General features: G+C 49.6%; 1 protein-coding gene across 2 annotated transcripts in view; it reads right to left on the bottom strand.

Annotated features, from left to right (window-relative positions):
* Positions 1–22,425, bottom strand: part of TRIM50 (tripartite motif containing 50) — a 108,168-nt gene that overhangs the window by 72,717 nt on the left and 13,026 nt on the right. For both annotated transcript variants that reach the window (XM_086954705.1, XM_086954706.1), the window contains one exon: positions 20,949–21,179. In XM_086954705.1, coding sequence (XP_086810831.1) covers positions 20,949–21,179 — 231 coding nt within the window. The remainder of the gene's footprint in view (positions 1–20,948; positions 21,180–22,425) is intronic.

Raw genomic sequence — 22,425 nt, 5'->3', positions numbered from 1 at the left:
ACCTTTCAGGAGAGGAAGGATGGGGCACTTTGCACCATACTACTGCTAATTGCCCTGTCCATGCACCTCCTTCTTGGGTTGTGGGATAAAGATCAATGCACGGTGCAGCTGAGCTAAGAATGCAAGTGCAAGAGGAAACCTGACCTCATGGGAGGGGCTTGTGCCCAGTCCCGAGTACTTATCGATATGTACAGGGGTGGGCACCTTGCTTGTATGGGTGGTAGATTTTGTGATGGGCCCGAGGAAGGATGCAAGCCATGAGCACCACAACTTCCATCCAGCTTCTGCGACTGGAGCTGGCACCATCTTACCTGGTTCACCGTGCCAGCACTGTAAACACCAACCCTGTGTAAATAAACTGGGCAACCAATCTGCTTCATAAGTCAATAACAGTTGTCCCAGGGAAGTCCGGGACTGATAACACATCACTCTGCCTATAAAGGGAGACTCAATCTGAGGCAGTGTCTTGGCAATCCTGTCAGATGGGAATTCTATTAGGTTATACAGCATAGCCCAGTGATTAAGCGTTGTTCCTGTTTACCTTTACTGTCAGTTCATGTTCTACTAAGGATCCTTGGATTGCAGAAGCTTTGACGTCAAGCCTTTGTCCCACTTGTCTTTGATGTTTACTTCACCATAACAGTGCATCCGTTAAGAGGGTGTTTCTCAACAAACCAATTAAGACTGTAAAAAGCCCTTTATTTTTATTGTGCATTTGTATAATGTGAAATGGAAACTCCTTGTTGATAAGAGGTGCTTTCGTGTCGGCTCTCATAGTCCAAGCATCAGCTTTGTCTTTGCACCTTTCAAAGGAGGCTATCAGTAATTGATTATTAGAAACTATGAGGTCCTGCTGACTTCCACAAAAATGTAAACCTATCCAAAGTCTAAAAGTATTGTGCATTAGCATTTACTCCAACAGTTAGGGTGAATGCTTCAATAGTTCCCGTAAAGAATGAAAAAGGCTGTGGAGGTTAGACAAGGACAGAGTTAGAGGGGAGGATGAGAGGGTGGTGAAACGGAAGATGCCTAATGCCGTAGAAACTGGTAACAACAAATTGCAGAAGGTGAACTGAGGTTATTTTCAAGGACCAAAAAAAACATGTTCCAACTGTAACATAGTCAAGTGATGGGGAGTGTGGTGGAAGACCAAGAATGATTCCAGTAAGAGGAAGGGTTCACACTGTACAACATAAGGAACAACATGAGTATACATGGGAATGTTGAAACCCTGGCATACCAGCATGCACTACACCCATGCTGCAGTCATTCCTTTAGGCTCACATCCATCTTCTATGTAAGATGACAGCTGCGTTTAAATCTTCTGCTACCCTAAATGGTGCCCTTTGTGTGGTGGTTTGTTTTATGTGAAGTATGTCAATGGTATCTGTATGTGAGCTACCTTAATTGTGAACTGGTGACCTACTTCTACTAATAAAGTTGTTTGTATTATCACTGGCACAGACCCATCTTTTACAACCTTCCAGCCTGAATGTGCTGGTGGAACAGTTCAACGAGATATTAAAGAAGGACTGACTTCAACAGGCAGTTGGATGTTGCACCCATGCAAAGAATGTGCTAAAGGCTACTACTTTGACCTACCATACCTATATTGAACTATCAAGGTTGTCAATATCTGTACTACTTATTATGATATAATGTGGGATTCCATCATGGAGTGATGATGTGCAGGAGAGCTGCTTGTGGGGCTTTTTTATTGTGAACACACCGGCCTGCCTATTTCAGTGTCGCTCTCCATTTTACTTCCGGAGGAACCAGATTTCAAATGCTTAGGCAAAAGATAGCTTTTATTGAATTATCTCCAGGATAGCTTAGGAAATTGAATGCCTAATGGTCACAAGAAACCAAGCAGATCTTTATCTTGAGATTAGAGTTGATGCAAACTGTAAGCTAAATATAAGTACTTTAAATGTAGAAAGAAAGTTAAGGTGGTGATTTCACTATGGGAATGTAGCATAAACACTAGTTTGATTTTAAGTTCTTTCCTGCTTCTGCAGGTTACGAACTACAGGAGGACATTGCCCATGTGGTCAATAAAAGGTGATGGAATACAGAGAAATCTGTGGACGCAGGAGCTCAGCATGGGCGAATTTTGCGGATCTCGCGTTCGTGGATTTTGCGGATTTGCGAACTCGCAATCCGCAAAATCCACGAATTCTCGCGAATTTGCGGATTTTTTTTTATGTTCGCACGGGTTTCTGCAAGTTGGCGAGGGTTTTGTACAATTTCACAAATTGCGAAATTGTACAAAACGCGTGCGAACTTGCAGCAACCCATGCGAACACGAAGAGAAAGAAGCTCCTGGTCACAGGAACAGCACGGGGATTGCGCTCATGAAAGTCAAGGATGCAAAGGCCTCTACCCAGCATCACAGCTGATTTTCCACGGTAGATTTGGGAAGAGGCACACCTGTCCAGCCTCGAAGACGCTCATGATTGTTTTTGGGCTAATGAATGAGTCACTGAATTTGAGCATTAACTAGTTCGAGCGACCATGATTTGCGGATTTTGTGGTGGGGGGGGTGCTTCCATGCGAGTTCACATGCCTCTTGTATGCATAAAAGGTCAGAGAAAGATCGGTTCAGCAGCTGAAGAAAAAGAAGCTCCTGGTCACAGGAACAGCACGGGTATTGCGCTCGTGAAAGTCAAGGATGCAAAGGCCTCTATCCAGCATCACAGCTGATTTTCCGCGGTACATTTGGGAAGAGGCACATGATTGTTTTTGGGCTAATGAATGAGTCACTGAATTTGAGCATTAACTAGTTCGAGCGACCATGTGTGTGTTACTATGCAATCGCCCTGAAGGGCGCAGGGGTCCCTTGAGTGACCTGTAAGGCTGTGCTGCCCTGTAACTATTTTACAATGGCGCCAGCAAGCTGCCAGCGCCGTTGTAAAATAGTTACAAAGTTAGCTTGCACAGGAAGCACCTGCTTCGTTTTATCTAGTGGTTCCTGTGCAAGCTAACTTTGTAACTATTTTACAACGGCGCTGGCAGCTTGCTGGCGCCATTGTAAAATAGCTAAATGAGTGTGGGTTCAACTTTTGAACCCGTTACGTTCGCGGGTTTTTTTTGCGGATTTTGCGGGAAATCCGCAAAATTCGCGGATTGCGGATTTCCCGAAAATCCGCAAAATCCGCGAGCGTAACGGATTTCACGCTCATGCTTACGCAGGAGTCATAATGATAAAATACGCTTGTCCTTATCCAAGCACATGTTTGCCATGTGCAAGCATCCAGGGTGTCAAACTCATTGAGAGACATCTTGCACACCCATTGTTGAATGTCTGAATCACCAAGAAGACCTTAGTGGTGGCTATGATGTTGTAGGGTCCCACAAAATCATTGCACTAAGCATGTTGATATATGCTCATCCATGTATTTTGCCATACAAGTCAAGTGTTTGAGTGTGTTGTTGTGGTGCATGATAATATCGTATAAATCTTTATTCGGTAAATTGATCACCATAAAAGACAACAATATACATTTTAAAATACATTTCATCAAATTATACTAGCAACAACAAGGGTTGACCATACTTAAAATACGACTGAGCACTGACATAATTAATAAAACCACAGACAAAAAAAAAAAAAAAAAAAAAAATACTCCAGGCACTCAGAATTAGCAGCTTCAAACAACTCCACTCTAGGTAGGTAGAGGCCTTGCAATCATTCCCAGAGATCTTGATCTAATAATCCAGGCACTACCTAAAAACTTTGCCACCCCGCATATCAATGGGGTAGATGATAGATCCGATGTAATCACTCGTAAGGCCGAGCGATGGCACCTCAACCCCAAACCTTTACATACTGGTTTCAACCAGTTTTTCCGCGCCACTTTATACGCGGGGCAGGCAAAAAGAAGATGGGCCACGGACTCTTTAGGGGCCGCACAGCCAGGACAAGATCGCAAGGGGCCGCCCTGGTTGGACCATTTTGAAGTAAATTCGCGTACCGGGAGGGTACCGTACCTTAATTTTAAAAAGAGGGCCCTGTCTAGAGGCTTAGTTATCAAGTCAAAGAAGGGTTCAAGTTTCCTTACACTCTTACACTCCAGAAAAGACTCTGTAAGTGAACCCCCTGTTATACCACGTGATGCTTCAGCCTGAACCCAATCCCAATATAATTTCTTGATCACCATTTTGGGCGGGGGCGCTTGAGACTCCCAAATATCTCTCAAACCCAATTGGGAGACCAATAGCCTCAAATTTTTCAACCAGCCAATTTTACACCCAGAGTCGAGTAAAATTAGCTCGTCCAGTACTTCAGCATATTTGGCCAACTCCTTAGTCCTTCTCAGGCGGACCCAAAAAAGCAATGGTCGCAGCCTCACTATATCCTTTAGGGCACGTCTTCCAAGGTCTAACCGCAAGGGGATAAGCGGGGTGGAAACAGGGAGTGCCACCACATCTCTCAAAAACTTATTTTCTGCTAAGGTTAGCTCATTTACATTGTCGAACCCCCATAATTCGGAGCCGTACAATGCAGCCGGGAGTATCTGGGGACACTGGTTTGCTGATTGATGCCCGGTACTCTCGTAAGATCACCCCCGACACTCTTTTGTGGCCCAATAGCATTTTCGCTAAGTGATCCTTCCAGGACATTCGGCTATTTAGCCGGACCCCTAAATAGTCGAATGCCTCAACCAACTCCAAGGGAGTCCCATTAAGCAGAAAATTGTTTTTAAAATTTTTTGCGGGTGAAAAGGCCATCAATTTGGTTTTAGTGGTGTTGATGGTTAGGCCCCTCTCTGTACAAAAGGAGGAGAAACGCTGGAGGAGTTTGTGCAGGCCTATCGGGGATTTAGCTATCAGTAAGGTATCATCAGCAAAGAGCAGGGTCTGGATCTTTTCCCCCGCCAGGGTTGGGGCATACGTCTCTTCTCCTCTCAGATGGTCCACCACTCCATTCACAAACAAGGAGAAGAGAGTCGGAGCCATGACACACCCTTGATGGACTCCACTCCTCACAGGTACCCTATCTGTCAGTTGGCCCTGTGTACCCCATCTGATCCTAGCGTATGTCCCCTCGTGGAGTCTTACAATTAATCTTAAGAGTGAGCCAGGAAAGCCCAAACTTTCCAGAATCTCCCACAGTTTAGCACGGGGGACCAGGTCGAAGGCCGTCTTGAGATCTATGAAGGCCATATATAGGCTCCCCTTCTTGATGGTAACTGCCTTCCAATAGATCCCAAACAGCCGAAAGACCTGGTCCATCGTGCCCACCCTTTGGCGAAATCCGGCCTGCAGATGAGAGAGAATGCCTTCCTCCTCCATCCACCCTGGCGATAATGACCCTGCCAACCACTTTCTGGACTATGTCTATCAGACTAATCGGTCTGTAGTTGGCAGGGTCATCTCTTGCCCCCTTCTTGTACACTGTGACCACCTCGGCACCCTTCCATGAATCTGGCACGGGGTGTCCCTTTACTAACAAATTCATTATGGTGGCTATTAAATTTGCCCAGGCTAGGGGTTCAGCAATCAAGAGGTCCCCAGGGATCCCATCCGGCCCAGCTGCCTTTTTGGGCGTCAAATGTTTAATTGCTGCCACTACTTCGGAGGCCATAAATAAGCACTCTGTCTCCCCGTCAGGGTCCCTTCCCTCCCCACAAGCAACCAAAGGGCCAGATGTATCTTCACTGCCGCCATACAGAGATGAAAAGTGATTGAACCATTGCAGGCTGGTTATATGGGTTGCTAAGGGCTGGGATTTACCCTGCCTAGCTCTATTGATTAAATCCCAGAATAACGTCGAGTCCCTCCTGCTGACGGCGTCTGTTATTTCCCTCCAGTACTCCTCCTCCCACTCGCGCTTTGCCAGAGCAATTGCTCTCAAGTACTCCCTCCTGGCCGCTCTAACCAAAGTAGGATTCCTTGAGAGCAAGGCAACTGACAGACTTTTCCTCTTCCCCCTGCAGTCCGATGAATACCATGGGTTGCTGGATATGGGGGGAGTCCTATTTGATCTGGGGGATTTTCCTTTAGAGGTGAAATAAAGACTCACTTGATCTATCGTGCCTTTATATGCAGAATCTAGTTGTAAAGAAAGGCACGGAGGGCTAGCAACCACCCGATCCATTACTTCCAAGTCCCTGTACAGGGCTTCGATGGTAAATTTAATGGTCTCTAGTTGGTCTGCGTTTAACTGAGCCTTGTCCCACTTCAATCTACGATTATTTTCATAGGGGATGATCTCTTTGGTTAGTTTCAACGGTGCACTCATCCCTTTCTCTTTAATTTTGCCCCAATTAAACTTGCAGCAAAGCGGATTATGGTCACTATCCTGGGTGGGTACCACCTCCATATCAATAAGGTCCATCCACATACTAACACTCATTAAAATATAATCAATTCTGGACGGGGCCGATAGCCTGTTAAAAGTCATTGCACCTAATATATCAGACCGGGTCCTGCCATTAAGGGCTCTTAATTTGTGCTCCCTAGTGAGGGCGTTCAGTTGGATTGCCCTAGCAGACCATTTCCGGATGGGGGGTACCGTCAAGGGGGGGATAGACCACCTGGAGTCGTCCTCCTCAGTACCTAGTGGATCATCACCAAGAAGAGGTTCGAACGTACAATTAAAATCGCCACCCACCATAGTTCTGGCTGAGGGAGGGCAATTAGCTAGAGCAGAATCAAGGCTCAATATGGTTGCCGAAGTATTATCCCCCGCAGCCCCTCTAGCGTACACATTAAAAAGTTCAAGCCTAATCCCCTCGATATGACCCCTGGAAGAAAGGTGCATTAAATCATTACACTGTGTGTCATTAGAGGCCATGTCCCAATCTAGGTCAGTTCTTATCCAGACTAAAAGGCCTCCTGCTGGTCTACCTTTCCCTCTACTTATCGCAGGGGAAAAGAAGGTAGTGTAGCCAGATTTATCAATTGGTATCAAGCACCAAGTTTCTTGAAACAGGCAGACATCGAACTTCTCGATGAATTCATGCCATTCAGGAATGTCTCACTTCCTTTTTAGCCCGGCTACATTCCAGGAAATCAGGTTTATTACCCTAGAACCCTTGTGCACTAGAGAGTGCCCAGCCGTGATCTCCCCCCCCGGCTCCATTCCCACACCTCTATATTGGCGGCTGTTACTCACACAACAAAATTGCCTGTCGGGTTCAGAACAATCAACAACAATAGACATATCCGGGGCATCAAAATGAGGCATATTCGAGTGGATGACATTAGAGTCATCTATGGTTATCTCCTGGGAATTGTCACAAATAATTCCTCCTTGCTGGGGATCCACTCCATGTCTACCGCCTCCCTCCTCCATAGGTGGTAAGCATCAATCGCAGTCCTCCAGGCCACTTAGCTGTGAAAACCTATTGAAAGTATCTAAGGGGGTGAAGGGTCTAAGATGCTCCATTGCACCATTGTGGCTTGGGTGATGTCTCTGTGGAACCGTAAACCAACCAGACTGACCATTAGGGTAAAGCTGATGCTGGCCAAATACCTGATGAGTACTATTGTAACCAAACTGCTTGGGCCATAGGGCATAAGGCTCTTCCCTATGTTTGGGGGGGTAAGGAACCGGCCTCGGGTAAAAGTAGGTTAAGGGCCTAGGTGTAATAGAGTTTCCTCCTCCTGCATATGGCCAGTTTAAAATGTAGTCCACTGCACGGGGGTCTCTAAAATTGACCACCACTAGATCCCCGTCAATATCTTTCCTAGTGTTACCCAACCACGGGATCCTTCTAACATGTACAATATCTCCATCCACATTTGGGGCTATAGGCCTGAATGTCCTCAACCAGTGAATTATTTTATTTTTCAATTGGCCATAACCTTCCTTCTTATTGTCTGCTAATGGAGGAACCCCGGTCATAACTACTACATAGGGCACCGCCTGAGGTGGAATTTCCACTTGGGGTACCCTAGTAAAAGTACCTCTGGTGCGTCCCCCTTCCCCCTGTCTCTCGCTACTGTTTACTGGGGGAGCCTTTGTCATTGGCCTTTGGGGGCCACCTTCTGTCCCAGCTACAGAAATGATCGGGTTCATTGTAGGATTTTCTTTATGTATAGCAGGCGCCGCCTTTCCCTGCTGCTGAGACGACTGTTTAGACGGCTGGAGTAGAGCAGAGGGGGTAGCTATTGGGGGTTTTACAGTCTCGCTAGACAAGACCCCAGTACGAGGTGTTGGTTGTGTTCCCCCACTCCCCTGAGCCCTAGACACCGTGGCCATACTATTTAAGGCAGCCTCTACTAAGGTCAATCTATTTTCGACTTTCCTAAGACTCTCAATCACAGGTAGCAACAGAGACCTCAGTAAAAGTTCGAAATCCCCTACAGGTGGAGGAGGAGTCGATGAGTTTGTAAATAAGGGCCCCTGACTGTTAACTAAAACTGCTATAGTGGGGACCTCAACAAGCGGAGTAGCCACCATTGGTGATGCCTCGGGTTTACAGTAGTTGCAACTTCCATGGTAGCCCTTACATGCGGTGAAGATAATTTAGGGCCTTTGCCAAAGTCTAAATGGGAAATTTTAACTTTGCCTTGTTTCGCCCTTAATTTCCTCCTTTTTTTATTTGGTGGTGGGCCATGTATCTGTGCAACCGCTAGTTGCTTGGATTTCAATGATTTAAGCTTCAGGGGAGCAGCAGTGTGGCATGAGATCTGGGTTGGGGGGTCAATCACAATAGGATCAAGGGACATACCAGGCGAAGATGTGCAGTCACGCAGTAAAAGTGGGAAGCCTTCTTGACTAACGGTTTCCCTCCCAAGGTCAATTAAGTCCCCCTCGGTGAACAAGGATACAGACGCAGAGTCAATAAAGGATCTGTTTTTCAAGCTTTCGATTGAACGCCTCCGCTCAGCCCTGCGTTCAGCCATGATCGATTCCTTCTCCCCCTCGGACAGTACCTTGGGAAAGTAAATGACTAGTGACCCATTGCGAAGTTTGCCCTTCTTCCCAGGTGACCCCCCATCAGGTAGGGTAGCCATTAACTAACCTGTAACACAAGCCTACGGAGTGGGTTTTAGAGAGTGAGCCCAGCCCGGCCTGCTCTGGCCTACGAGGGCCTCAGAGGGCCCGCCCTTTGCCCGGGCTTCGCCCCGGGCGCTCCCGCGCAGCGGGATACAAAGGTTTATATGGGCCTAAGGCTGTAATAAGCTGGGCGGGCGGTCAGGGAGAGCGGGCCAGCTGATAGGCCGGAGGATTGCCGGGACTCCTGGGAGAGCGAGTCCCGGTTCCTTCGCTCGCAGCCCTGTCGCACGCTCTCTCACCCAGCTGGCTCCTGTGACTCCTCGGCTCCGGTGGCGGCAACAGCGCAGCGGGACCCGCGGAGCGGGTTCCGCAAGTAGTGAAATTAGTCTCCCAACGGCAGCAGGAACACACACAGCAAACAACCCCAATGTCAATAAGAGGCGGGGATTTTTAAAGGGTGAGCTGGGCGGGGCGGTCAGGGAGAGCGGGCCAGCTGATAGGCCGGAGGATTGCCGGGACTCCTGGGAGAGCGAGTCCCGGTTCCTTCGCTCGCAGCCCTGTCGCACGCTCTCTCACCCAGCTGGCTCCTGTGACTCCTCGGCTCCGGTGGCGGCAACAGCGCAGCGGGACCCGCGGAGCGGGTTCCGCAAGTAGTGAAATTAGTCTCCCAACGGCAGCAGGAACACACACAGCAAACAACCCCAATGTCAATAGGAGGCGGGGATTTTTAAAGGGTGAGCTGGGCGGGGCGGTCAGGGAGAGCGGGCCAGCTGATAGGCCGGAGGATTGCCGGGACTCCTGGGAGAGCGAGTCCCGGTCCTTCGCTCGCAGCCCTGTCGCACGCTCTCTCACCCAGCTGGCTCCTGTGACTCCTCGGCTCCGGTGGCGGCAACAGCGCAGCGGGACCCGCGGAGCGGGTTCCGCAAGTAGTGAAATTAGTCTCCCAACGGCAGCAGGAACACACACAGCAAACAACCCCAATGTCAATAGGAGGCGGGGATTTTTAAAGGGTGAGCTGGGCGGGGCGGTCAGGGAGAGCGGGCCAGCTGATAGGCCGGAGGATTGCCGGGACTCCTGGGAGAGCGAGTCCCGGTTCCTTCGCTCGCAGCCCTGTCGCACGCTCTCTCACCCAGCTGGCTCCTGTGACTCCTCGGCTCCGGTGGCGGCAACAGCGCAGCGGGACCCGCGGAGCGGGTTCCGCAAGTAGTGAAATTAGTCTCCCAACGGCAGCAGGAACACACACAGCAAACAACCCCAATGTCAATAGGAGGCGGGGATTTTTAAAGGGTGAGCTGGGCGGGGCGGTCAGGGAGAGCGGGCCAGCTGATAGGCCGGAGGATTGCCGGGACTCCTGGGAGAGCGAGTCCCGGTTCCTTCGCTCGCAGCCCTGTCGCACGCTCTCTCACCCAGCTGGCTCCTGTGACTCCTCGGCTCCGGTGGCGGCAACAGCGCAGCGGGACCCGCGGAGCGGGTTCCGCAAGTAGTGAAATTAGTCTCCCAACGGCAGCAGGAACACACACAGCAAACAACCCCAATGTCAATAGGAGGCGGGGATTTTTAAAGGGTGAGCTGGGCGGGGCGGTCAGGGAGAGCGGGCCAGCTGATAGGCCGGAGGATTGCCGGGACTCCTGGGAGAGCGAGTCCCGGTTCCTTCGCTCGCAGCCCTGTCGCACGCTCTCTCACCCAGCTGGCTCCTGTGACTCCTCGGCTCCGGTGGCGGCAACAGCGCAGCGGGACCCGCGGAGCGGGTTCCGCAAGTAGTGAAATTAGTCTCCCAACGGCAGCAGGAACACACACAGCAAACAACCCCAATGTCAATAGGAGGCGGGGATTTTTAAAGGGTGAGCTGGGCGGGGCGGTCAGGGAGAGCGGGCCAGCTGATAGGCCGGAGGATTGCCGGGACTCCTGGGAGAGCGAGTCCCGGTTCCTTCGCTAGCAGCCCTGTCGCACGCTCTCTCACCCAGCTGGCTCCTGTGACTCCTCGGCTCCGGTGGCGGCAACAGCGCAGCGGGACCCGCGGAGCGGGTTCCGCAAGTAGTGAAATTAGTCTCCCAACGGCAGCAGGAACACACACAGCAAACAACCCCAATGTCAATAGGAGGCGGGGATTTTTAAAGGGTGAGCTGGGCGGGGCGGTCAGGGAGAGCGGGCCAGCTGATAGGCCGGAGGATTGCCGGGACTCCTGGGAGAGCGAGTCCCGGTTCCTTCGCTCGCAGCCCTGTCGCACGCTCTCTCACCCAGCTGGCTCCTGTGACTCCTCGGCTCCGGTGGCGGCAACAGCGCAGCGGGACCCGCGGAGCGGGTTCCGCAAGTAGTGAAATTAGTCTCCCAACGGCAGCAGGAACACACACAGCAAACAACCCCAATGTCAATAGGAGGCGGGGATTTTTAAAGGGTGAGCTGGGCGGGGCGGTCAGGGAGAGCGGGCCAGCTGATAGGCCGGAGGATTGCCGGGACTCCTGGGAGAGCGAGTCCAGGTTCCTTCGCTCGCAGCCCTGTCGCACGCTCTCTCACCCACTGGCTCCTGTGACTCCTCGGCTCCGGTGGCGGCAACAGCGCAGCGGGACCCGCGGAGCGGGTTCCGCAAGTAGTGAAATTAGTCTCCCAACGGCAGCAGGAACACACACAGCAAACAACCCCAATGTCAATAGGAGGCGGGGATTTTTAAAGGGTGAGCTGGGCGGGGCGGTCAGGGAGAGCGGGCCAGCTGATAGGCCGGAGGATTGCCGGGACTCCTGGGAGAGCGAGTCCCGGTTCCTTCGCTCGCAGCCCTGTCGCACGCTCTCTCACCCAGCTGGCTCCTGTGACTCCTCGGCTCCGGTGGCGGCAACAGCGCAGCGGGACCCGCGGAGCGGGTTCCGCAAGTAGTGAAATTAGTCTCCCAACGGCAGCAGGAACACACACAGCAAACAACCCCAATGTCAATAGGAGGCGGGGATTTTTAAAGGGTGAGCTGGGCGGGGCGGTCAGGGAGAGCGGGCCAGCTGATAGGCCGGAGGATTGCCGGGACTCCTGGGAGAGCGAGTCCCGGTTCCTTCGCTCGCAGCCCTGTCGCACGCTCTCTCACCCAGCTGGCTCCTGTGACTCCTCGGCTCCGGTGGCGGCAACAGCGCAGCGGGACCCGCGGAGCGGGTTCCGCAAGTAGTGAAATTAGTCTCCCAACGGCAGCAGGAACACACACAGCAAACAACCCCAATGTCAATAGGAGGCGGGGATTTTTAAAGGGTGAGCTGGGCGGGGCGGTCAGGGAGAGCGGGCCAGCTGATAGGCCGGAGGATTGCCGGGACTCCTGGGAGAGCGAGTCCCGGTTCCTTCGCTCGCAGCCCTGTCGCACGCTCTCTCACCCAGCTGGCTCCTGTGACTCCTCGGCTCCGGTGGCGGCAACAGCGCAGCGGGACCCGCGGAGCGGGTTCCGCAAGTAGTGAAATTAGTCTCCCAACGGCAGCAGGAACACACACAGCAAACAACCCCAATGTCAATAGGAGGCGGGGATTTTTAAAGGGTGAGCTGGGCGGGGCGGTCAGGGAGAGCGGGCCAGCTGATAGGCCGGAGGATTGCCGGGACTCCTGGGAGAGCGAGTCCCGGTTCCTTCGCTCGCAGCCCTGTCGCACGCTCTCTCACCCAGCTGGCTCCTGTGACTCCTCGGCTCCGGTGGCGGCAACAGCGCAGCGGGACCCGCGGAGCGGGTTCCGCAAGTAGTGAAATTAGTCTCCCAACGGCAGCAGGAACACACACAGCAAACAACCCCAATGTCAATAGGAGGCGGGGATTTTTAAAGGGTGAGCTGGGCGGGGCGGTCAGGGAGAGCGGGCCAGCTGATAGGCCGGAGGATTGCCGGGACTCCTGGGAGAGCGAGTCCCGGTTCCTTCGCTCGCAGCCCTGTCGCACGCTCTCTCACCCAGCTGGCTCCTGTGACTCCTCGGCTCCGGTGGCGGCAACAGCGCAGCGGGACCCGCGGAGCGGGTTCCGCAAGTAGTGAAATTAGTCTCCCAACGGCAGCAGGAACACACACAGCAAACAACCCCAATGTCAATAGGAGGCGGGGATTTTTAAAGGGTGAGCTGGGCGGGGCGGTCAGGGAGAGCGGGCCAGATGATAGGCCGGAGGATTGCCGGGACTCCTGGAAGAGCGAGTCCAGGTTCCTTCGCTCGCAGCCCTGTCGCACGCTCTCTCACCCAGCTGGCTCCTGTGACTCCTCGGCTCCGGTGGCGGCAACAGCGCAGCGGGACCCGCGGAGCGGGTTCCGCAAGTAGTGAAATTAGTCTCCCAACGGCAGCAGGAACACACACAGCAAACAACCCCAATGTCAATAGGAGGCGGGGATTTTTAAAGGGTGAGCTGGGCGGGGCGGTCAGGGAGAGCGGGCCAGATGATAGGCCGGAGGATTGCCGGGACTCCTGGAAGAGCGAGTCCCGGTTCCTTCGCTCGCAGCCCTGTCGCACGCTCTCTCACCCAGCTGGCTCCTGTGACTCCTCGGCTCCGGTGGCGGCAACAGCGCAGCGGGACCCGCGGAGCGGGTTCCGCAAGTAGTGAAATTAGTCTCCCAACGGCAGCAGGAACACACACAGCAAACAACATAATATCATAAATGAGCCCTTGTGCACTCTGTTATATTATTCGTTTTTAGGTGTTCCAGCAAAGGCCTTCTGATTCTACTCAATAATATGTATACTGTACTTACTTTTAGGGGCTAACATCAAGTTGTCTTCGTCAGCATTTGCATTGTTGTTCCACCTACAACAGCCATTTCAGAGATTGGCTAACTTTACTATGAGGGAAGGCATTCTGTCTTTTCAGGTAGGAATCAATCAACAAAGTAGATCCATTTAGTGCCAGTGACTACTAAGTGTGATTTTTAAGATCTACATCATATTTTTGCTATTGGCCTATATTTTCTTTTAGATTGAAGAAGGTCCCAAAGCTTCTCTAACAGTAAAGTTTTCCAAAAGTAGAACAAAACAAGATAAGCATTGACAAAGTCAAAAAGCTGGCAACCAACACCAGACCTACTGACTTTGCCAATGATTGTTGTTATGTGATACTGTGTGCCAGGATTTCTGTGTAAGTGTGAGGTTGTGGAATGCTGGACGCCTGGCATCCAGTGATTAAGGGCTCTAGGGGAGTATGATGGGTGATAGTTGGAATTGGCAAGTTAGACATGTTATGTGGCACTTGAGCAAGCAACTGTTGACAGAATAAAACCTTCTACATTGTTGGTGTACCCGAAGGAGAAGGCCTGCTCATAAAATGAGCTTGAAGGGGGGTGACTTAGACACCGATAGTGATAGCCACACATCGGTGAGGCTCTGTGATTCCTCAGCACCTGCTCTCAATTAATCAGGTACAACTATTCTAAAACATATCAGTGGGAGACAAGCGTGCAACACCCATTGGGCTCACGGGGCTTCAGCCCCCCCATCATGTGTGTCAGCCCGGGTTGACACAGCTTTGCGGGCTGCCAACCATCTAACTGCAGCCGCACCCGAGTACGTAACAGGTCTTTAAAAGACCATTTACTTGTAAATTAGGCTTTTGTTGTGTTTTCACCCCTTCTTTCACTCACTCTGTCTATGGTTGGAAGAATAGCTCCCCCTCGAAATATTTTACAGCCCCCTGCCCCCCCCCCGAAATTTGGCTCTAGTTGCCCACCTGGTGGGAGACATATAGGCTGTAGGGACAACAGCGAAGTTCAGTCCAGACTAGTGCGGGAGCCGGTGGAAGAGTGCAACCGAGATTGGAGTTGCAGCCTGGTGCAACCAGAAAGCCCCGGGCTCGACTGGTGAGCCGCGCCTGGTCGGACCTCCGGCAATAGAAGATCCGGACGACCGCATTGCATCGGCCGGAGAAGCTGTGGCTGACTCGCACCCCAGAAGAGCAGGCAAGTGTGCCCCTGGGATGGGGGACTGGGAAAAACAATAACTGAACCGGGAGCTGTAAGGGCGGTGGCCAAACAGAAACTGGCCCATTTATAGAGAGGTGCCGGGGAGGAACTGTGGCCAGACGGGGGCACGCCGAGGAATTTAAAACTAAGGAAACCACCGGCTAGTGCAATTCACGGGCTCACCGGAGCACAATAAGTGCATGAAAGAGGGGAGCAGAGACATAGAGGAAGAAGCACTGGTGCAGGCGCGAGACAATGGCGGTTGGCCCCCAATCAAGAAGAATGGCGGAGACTTAGGGGGAGAGCCTGACGGCCTATAAAGTGCACAACCGCTGGGGGCGGGCCGCGAACCTGAATGATAACTCCTGGGTCACAAGTGAGGTAAGGCTAGGATCACCCTAACGCAAGGATCTACCAACAATCGTGGCGCAGGAAATAAACAGAGGAAGACGAGATCAGAAAAGAAAGAAAGATCAGCCATTCTGAGTGGGCGGCCTGGCGTGAGCGGTAGACGGGAATCCGGCAGCTTGAACCGCAGCTAAAGAAAGGAGGCAGCGGTGCCCAAAAGACTCCAGTGGAAATAGATATTGGCGGCTCTGATCCCAAGATCATTCACAAAGCCCTAGTACACAGGAATGGAACACCACCAGTGGAAAAATTAGTGCAACAAGCAGCATGTTGGGGCAGAGGTAATCGGCCTATTATTTGGAACTTGAGCACTAATGCCAGAGGGTGGGCCTATAATCAATCAGAGGCAACCAAGGCCCGGGGAACTGGTCTAGGCGGAAGAAGAGTAGTGTAAGAAGGTGCCCAGTTACTCGCCAATAGTGCAATGCAAGAACCCATTGGGGTTGAGAGGCATAGCCAGAACGCAGGAGGCGGGCTGTATTCAGTTGGGCCCTCACTGGGATTCAAGACACTGGTCATAATGTCTGGCGGCAAGGGATCAAAGAGCACACTCCAGACTAAATTGGACAAATTTGCTACCCAGAAACAGGCCGATTCAGACACAGCCTTTAAAGGAAGCTCGACGATGAAGTTGGGCTCAGTCAATGGGGACCCGATGTTAAAGGGCATCATGGACGCCACTGCAGGCGTGCATACGTCTCTGGAACACAGAATGGACTCGATAACTAATGAGGTGACACTAATAAGGGCAGATCTACATAAAATGAGCGAAAAAAACAAAGCCATGGAAGTGGTCACCACAGAGTTAAGTAGCGATGCAAAATAGATGCGACAAGAAATAAAAGAGCTCCAAGCCACAAGTAAAAGGACAGAAAGCAAACTAGATGACTATGAAGGTCGGTCACAACAGAATAACACCAGAGTAATCAGAGTTACGAGAAAGCGGAAGGAACGGCAGCGGATCTCTTAAAACCACAACCACTTAAAACCAAAGAACCTGTCCAAATTCTTCACAGTAGAAAGAGCACACAGGATCCCAGGAGGTAGACCAAACCGGGAGCTACCCCGCAACCTCTGTTGGCAAGACTTTTAAACTTTAGAGACCGAGACATTATACTACAAACCGCCAGTTCGGACCCCCTATCAAATATAAAAACAGTGAAATATCCTGCTTTCCAGACTTCATGATCAATGTGCAGAGGCAAAGGAGCACCTTTGAGGACATTAAAAAGCAACTCAGAGATAAAGGTATCCGGTACTCGATGCTGTTTCCTGCGAAGCTCCTTGTTGATGCAGAGGGTAGGGCCTGGTTTTTTTACACCCCGGAGTAAGCGGTGGATTGGCTGGATGGATGGATACCGGCAAAAGATCACAACTCCTGACAAGGAAAGGAGAAACCTCCCCCCAAAAAAACGCCCCTACAGGAGAGGGCGGGGAGGCTCACCAGTGAAAACGTACCTGAGGAATAGCATAGACTGCTGGGGGTCCTCCGGGCGCAGTTTTGCAGTTGGACTGTGATGATCGAGGAACGCTAAGTGACTCTATCAATGTTGTTCGATCTACTTATACTGATATGTGTGTATAAAATGCATAGATAGTGGGTGCTGAGGAACCCGATCCACCCCCCATTACTTACAAATAGTTTAGACTTAGGGCGACAGGCACTCAGCATGGTTGGGGATATGGGCATTTCTGAGCCCAGGAACAGGAAAGTGGGAAGTTGGGTTTTGATAATTTTGTTGTATCAGTTAGATGACAGAAATACACTTCACGCGACAGGTAATGGGAGGGACACAAGTGGGGGGTGGGGGGAATTGTCCTGTGCCCCACACAGGCCAAGGACCAGCTCCATGAATGGGTACAATCGCCTTAACATTGAGGAAATGGTCACTGAGGTGAAGGAAATCAGTAAACACAAACATGGGCTCATCAGGGGACAAACGGTTTAGGCTCCTTGTCTTGGAACATAAACAGTTTGGTGGACAAGCTTAAAAGAGGAATAGTGCTGCAATTTATAAAACGTCATTCCCCTGAGGTGGTCCTACTCCAAAAGACGCACTTAATTGGAAAAACACTTGTAAGGCCCTAGCTAGGTGGGGCTACCAACTAGTGGCGCACTCAGGTTTCACCTTTGGATTGAGAGGAGTGGGCATCATGACAAAATGATCCTTTTCAATAGCGATAGATTAAACGCGGACCGATGCATTGGGAAGATACGCTGCAGTGTCAGGGAGCTGGAAGGGTGTAGCACACACCATTGTGTCGGTGTATGTGCCCCCAGGCCTACATGTGGTGGCATTCAGAGATCTTTTCAATGCCATGCTAACATTCGCAAAAGCGAAGGCTACACATGGGAGGAGACTTTAATTCAGAAGTATCGGGACGTCTTGACTGACATCCCCCTGAGATATAAGACCCACACAGTTGATCCTCCCCAATTTACTGGAAGCAATGAGACCTGTAGATGCATGGCGAGTCCATCATCCCACTCAAGCACAGTACACATTTCACTCAGGGGCTCAAAATAGTCTCTCCCGAATAGACTATATCCTCATCCCGGCTGAAAAGGGGCACATTAGGAAATTCGTCATTTGGCAGGGGGTATATCGGACCATTCTCCAATATGGGCACATGTGGTGGTCGTGAGAGGACAGGTGGGAAGAATAGCGCCAAATAACCCCTGGCACCTGCGAATCCCAAAGGTTAAAAAGAAAATCACCCAAGAAATAGAACATTACTTTAAGGAGAATGAGGGATCGGTGGGATCAGCTCAGACACTCTGAGTGGCCTTCAAAACAGTTGCACGGGGACATGCGATATCTAAGATTGCTGGGGCACGTAAGGAGAAAAACGCAGAACTTGTCAGGATAGAGGAGGAAATCCTGCAACTAGAAGGGAACCTAACAAGAACTGGAATGCAGGACACGACATACATTCTCATCCTTAGGAAAGAAGAATATAGAAGCGTGGCTCCAGCCATTGCAAAAACGTTAAGTTGAGACAAACTCGGTAGAGTATACGAGCTCGGCAACAGAGCTGGGAAATTGATGGCATGGCTTGATAGAAGGGAACATGCAACCCGCCAGTTACAGAGCTACTAGTAGACACTGGAGAAACTCTTTCAGATACACTGGAAATAGCAGACAAATTCGCTAAAGACTATTGCTAATATATGAATCTTATGCTATTCAACATGAGGAAGAATCGAGGGTCCTATTGTCGGAAATGATACTCCCGATGCTATCAACAGATGATAAGGAATTACTGGAAAGGGACCTCATGAATGATGAGGTCTCCAATCCGGGAAGGCGATGGGTCTGAATGGCCTCCCAATTGAGTTAACAAATTAAAATCCAACAAAATTGCCCCTTACTCTAAAACTATGTATGAAAAGAGCCGAGAGAAGGGCTAGCTTCCTCAAGACCAGAGAATAGCCACACTGGTCATCATAAAAAAAGAAGTTAAACCCAAAAACAAATGCTCCTCATATCAACCCATCTCGTTGTTGAATGCCGAGGTAAAAAAATTAGCAAAATTGTTGGTGTTCCGTCTGATTCAGGTCATCTCTGGATTGGGCCACCCTGACCAATTGGGCTACATGTCGACCAGCACCACATCACTAAATCTTCGCCAACTTCACGGGGTCATGGGAAGGGTGGACACTTTGAAAGAAGATGAAGTGGTGGTATCCTTAGATGCCACCATGGCGTTTGAAACCATTGAGTAGGGGGGGACATTGGAAGCCCTAGCAGCATGGATCTGTAAAGACCCCATTATCAGGGGCTTAAGATGGTCGGATGAGTGGGAAGACCCTATCTCCCTTTACGCAGATGATATTTTGTTGTATCTGGCGTCGCCTGGGAGATCGATACACAGGTTACTTAATGTATTCAAAAATTTCGGCAAATATTCGGGTTATACTATTAAGTGGAAGAAATCACTTATATTTGTCCTGAGGGGGAGCTTTCCATCCCTTCCCAATGGTTGCAGGGTGGAGGAAGCCACAGAAGGCTTTAAATACCTAATTATTTATTACCAAGGATCCGTAGTTGTTCTATGCCCACAATCTTCTGCCACCGCTACAGCGGCTAAGAAACTATGTAGAACACTGGAAGACTCTCCGTCTATCATTATTAGGTAGAGCAGCAATGTTTAAAATGATGTTTTTACAGCACTTCTTATATGCCATGCACAACTCACCAAATCCTGTCCCCACAATTTACTTTGCGGCCATAGAAAGTGAACAGAGGGCGCTACTTTGGGTTAATGGTTCGCCTTGAATATCATTCCCAAAGCTAATGGGAGGGTGGTATGACGGCAGAATTGGGCTACCAGATATTAAGAAATATTATTTGTCCCCCCAGTTGGCGGCCATCAACCATTGTACCAAGATGACCCAGGATATAAAATGGACAGATGGCTCTTACCGGGGGGGAACTTATGTAAGGGCACTTTATTCAAGGCCCACAAAACCACAACTGACGGGAACCACGAGACACTCTGTTCAAGTGTGGCATATGGCTCATAGGAGTTTGGGATGGACAAACAAAATTACACAAGCCACCCCTCTGTGGGACTCGGAACAACTGGGTTCACTTAGGAAGAATAAAGGCTTCAATAGTTGGGATATTATAGGAATATCTCGGGTGGACGATCCATGGAGAAAAGGGGAAGTAATATCCTCTTTGCTTCTGCAACAAAAATATGAATTGGCAAATACAGAAAGATTTAGGTACCTACAGGTGCGGCATGCTCTGCGAGCAGATATCCCAAGGGGGGAGACACCCCCCCAGAGGCCTCGCCGCTGGAGGATAGACTCTCTGACGAATATATGCCTAAAAAAGGATTATCTATGACATACCTAAAATTGATTAACCACTCCCCAGGCCCCCCTTCCACAACTCCGTAGAAAATGGGAAAATGATTTATCGGAGCTAGAAGATGACTGGCTAGAGGCATTGGCCTCGCCCAGAGAAGTCGCAATTTCTTCTAGACTAAAATTTGTACATCTAAAAATTCTACACAGAATATACTTCTCAGGGCCTGCACTTGTTAAGATGGGATACACGGAAGACTCTAGCTGCAGGTGGCAGTGTGGCCTGGAAGGCACGTTTCTACATATAATGTGGGAGTGCACCCACATCAGTGGGTTTTGGAAAGAAGTATTCCAGAGTATGGAGGAAACTCTGGGAGTGAGACTCGTGCCTGAGGCAAAAACGTGCCTGATAAATATATGGGCGCCTACAGACCTAGGCAGCAGAGAGAAAACAAGGGCCACGTTGGGTCAGATGGTTGCCAAGCGGAACATCGCAAGAATGTGGGGGGCGCAGAGGGTACCAACACTAAATGAATGGAAGAAAGACATGGATTGGTGCATGTTCAGGAAACAAACTGTATGTATCCAGGGGCTGCCCGAAAAAATGGACACAAATATGGGGCAAATGGAATGAATATAGAGGGAATATTTGTGCTCCACCCTTTCTTCCTCCCCCGCTTTCCCTTGAGGAGCCAGAGACTTCTGAAAAAAGTGACAGACTGACAGATTAATGTACCAAGCACTGAGTGGAAAAACTGAGTTTCCCAAACTATGATTGTCGTAGGCTCAGTGCACAAATTATGTGATGTTTATAATGTCATTAAGCTGTCATCAATATAAAGGTATATAAAAAAAACAATGAGCTTGAAATAAAAGTAGGAGTTCGAGCTTACCCGAATGAAGTCTAAGTTGTTCTCGTTGTTAAGGTTCTCCAATGAGCCTTCAATGTTTTCAAAGTACTTGAGAGTCTCTGTGATCTGTTGAGCCTGGGCTTCAATGGAGGCAATGAGGTTTGAGCTCTTCCTCGCCATAGTCTTCAGGAAGTGAGCCTCTTCATCCTCAATGTACTTATGAAGCCCCTGGAACTCTTTCTGGATCACAAACTTGAAGGCATCAGACTCGTTCTGTAAAAAAAAAAACAGAGTGTAAATAGCTATGATTTCTGTACTTAATATCGGTCTTCGGCTGGACTTAAATGTCCCACTCACATATTTTAGCCATAGAACCCTTGAGTTAACTTGATCTAAAAGTTGAAATAGTAGAGAGACAAACTGATCTTTGAGTCTAACCTCAAATGTCCTTCTGAGAGCTATAATATAAAGTTACCATACTTTTTCCGATGTTTCCCTCTTAAGCAGCCAGTGTTTAGATACGAAATCTTAATATTGAACACATCCTTTATGTTTTGAATTAATGTTGTCCTGGTACACAAACAAGAAAGGCAATATTCATGAACACAACTGTAAATGTTTAGTCTCTCTCACACTCTCTCTCTCACCTTACTTTTCTGCGCATTCCTTTCCTGATTGTGGTGTTGAGTGAGTACATTCGAACGTTTGGAGGGAAGCATTGAATAAAAGTAAACACAAATTTCAAGTAAAGCTAAAGCCATGGCTCATAGAGAACACATTCCACTGTAAATATTTGTACTGTGGCAAGCCAGTCATGACAAATGTGTTTTCTTACTTGTTATCTTTACATCAAGGACAACGGCAATGTCAGGGACACAGCAGCAAAAGGATCTGGGGCCCCAGGCCTTCACATTGTTTTCCGCATGCTGCTCCAATGCTGTGACTCACTTCCATTTTCTGTTTATCACACTGAATTTTATTGCAACATTTGTATAAAGTTACCTCTACGAAGTCCGTCGATGATTTGCAAACAGAAAAGTTGACACACTAACCAAGTGTTGCAAAAATTTCAATCAGGATTTGTTTATGGCAAACGGCCCAACGCTCGAAAGAAACAAGGTCCACGTGTTTCAGCACGGATGCCTTGATCGTGATTTAGGGAAGTGTTCTTGCATGTCAATAATCTTTCCTGTATTTTTTTATTATAACATCTGGTGACTGATCTCTAAGGAGTTGGTTAGTGAATTTCCCAAATTCACACTTGGCCGCTAAAACTCGTATTGATGCTACATACATGTCAATTGTTTCAGTGGCCCTGTGCTCTCTAGAAAATAATGTATGTGTCCTGACAACCAAGTTAGGTGGCTTGGGGAAATATTTTTGTAATCTTTTGACAGTTTCTTCGTATTCATCAATATATTTTTCATCGTCATCAGGTGTGAATGTTGGAAGATGCTCAAACATCTCTTAACCTTACATGCCTAACTAATGTTTCCACTACCATTTTTTCCAGTCAGGG

This window comes from Lissotriton vulgaris, chromosome 2_1 (assembly GCF_964263255.1).
Source record: "Lissotriton vulgaris chromosome 2_1, aLisVul1.2, whole genome shotgun sequence".
Lineage (NCBI taxonomy): Eukaryota > Metazoa > Chordata > Amphibia > Caudata > Salamandridae > Lissotriton > Lissotriton vulgaris.
The sequence above is the reverse complement of the archived record's forward strand: the minus strand, read 5'-3'. Positions and strand labels throughout refer to the sequence as shown.